The sequence below is a fragment of the Gavialis gangeticus genome, unplaced genomic scaffold (genome assembly GCF_001723915.1).
Source record: "Gavialis gangeticus isolate Ggan-Ray unplaced genomic scaffold, GavGan_comp1, whole genome shotgun sequence".
Taxonomy (NCBI): Eukaryota; Metazoa; Chordata; order Crocodylia; family Gavialidae; genus Gavialis; species Gavialis gangeticus.
The window spans coordinates 112448285-112450074 of NW_017729025.1; the positions used below are offsets into that span (position 1 = coordinate 112448285).

The following is a 1790-nucleotide window of genomic DNA, read 5'->3' on the forward strand; positions in this document are numbered from 1 at the left end:
TTTTTTTTTTTGGGGGGGGGGGGGGGGGTTACTGTCCTCTGGATCATTGAGTGTTGGCTGGAATATGCTAAAGCTCCTGCTGGGACTAAAACCCAGAGATTCCTGATTAGAGGGTCCACTCAGGGTCTCCTCCACTCAGGGTCAGAGCAGTCTCTATATTTGGGATCATAAAGGGATTTTACCCCATGGTCAGATTGCTACCAACTGTGGAGTTTTATAACTTTGTTAGTAGTGGGGCCTATGGCCCTCTTCCCTGGATCTCTCAAGTGTATTTGAATAACTCGTGTAGTGGCAGGACACTGACAACCCTTTATTCTATCATTCAGTGAGATTAACAACCTTTTCCTATGAAATATTTTTATTTTACTAGACATGTAAGCTTATTGTTGCATTACTGTTTTAAATGCAGGAAAACAGTTTGCAGTGTAGAATTATTAACAGGCAGTTTCCCTTTTGTAATTTCTGCCATTTATAGGTCTGAGTTTTGTCTCTCACCAATATAAATGAAGTGCAAATAGAATTTCATTGAAATTAGTAGAGTTGCACTGATGCAAAATGAAACTATAATCAGAATTAGAACCTGTTGTTTTGAAGACCCATTGTTTCCTCTAAGTATGGGTATGTGATCAAATAAGCTGTCTGTCTGAAATGTGATTTGGGGTGTTTTGTTGCTTAAAATGTGTACGAGGTAAGACAACTTGTCTTATCTTTCTGCCCTATGGATTATAGAAAAAATGCCATATGTACAGTGAGTTATCTGAGATGCTAAAACATTTCTTTAAACGGTACTTGGAAAAATGATTTCAGGTTTGTTTTAATTATTTTTATTCATCCCTAATAGTCTGGCAAAAATAATATATTCACACTGTTATTCTGTAGTTCTCTCTCCTTGCTAAATCGTAAGATCAGTTTCAAGATTTACACCAGTACAAAGTAAACCTTTTCCTTCTCTTAAAAGGTCATTCACTCCTTTCTGCCATTTACTTGCCCTGTGAAAATCAGCAGAATGTTTTAGAATTCACTCCCACTGAGTATTCTAGCTTTGGGATATACAAGTGTTTATGATGTATGTTCTAACCATGAAATTCATATTACTTGACCTAGATTCCAAATCTCTGGAGTTAACCATTAAATCAAGGGTTGTGTTTTCCTTAGGAAGTATATACAATCTATAAGTAATTAGAAAAATAAATAAACATTGAAGCTCAGTTTTAGCAAGTGCCAGATCTTATAACTGATTAACTCTTTCATTCCCACTGTTAGACTAGCCTATTGATTCTTCCCCATTGTTGAGACAGATTAATCATTCATAACATTTATTGTGCAAAAATACAGAAGCACAACAGATTTTGGTGGGGCACATGAAATGTGGAACTCGTAATGGGATCCCTTCTCCATCCTCAAGATTAATGCTTGAAAAGCCCAGTTGTGCTGTGTTCGTTTTCATTGAAGTGGCAAACAACACATTTCACTGTCTAAATAATCCAGTATTTAAAATCTAATTCAACATTCGTCTTTCTGTTTTGCATTTAGTGTTAAGCATTGGCGAAGGTGGATTCTGGGAAGGCAGCACCCGAGGACATGTTGGATGGTTTCCTGCAGATTGTGTTGAGGAAGTTCAGTGTAAACCAAATGAAAGCAAACCAGGTAAGCAGATACAATTTGACAATAATTTTCAGAGTGACAAATAAAATGTATCTGGCTGAGCACTGGGGCAATCAACGTTTGAATGGATTTGTACAGCCTTATTGTGCAATGTTGGACATAAGAGAATTGAATAAGACTGAAGT

At 36.8% G+C, this 1790-nt stretch overlaps 1 protein-coding gene across 4 annotated transcripts in view; it reads left to right on the forward strand.

The window, feature by feature from the left end:
- SHANK2 (SH3 and multiple ankyrin repeat domains 2) overlaps positions 1–1790 on the forward strand; it is an 856646-nt gene that overhangs the window by 441493 nt on the left and 413363 nt on the right. For all 4 annotated transcript variants that reach the window (XM_019519421.1, XM_019519422.1, XM_019519423.1 and 1 more), the window contains one exon: positions 1534–1647. In XM_019519421.1, coding sequence (XP_019374966.1) covers positions 1534–1647 — 114 coding nt within the window. The remainder of the gene's footprint in view (positions 1–1533; positions 1648–1790) is intronic.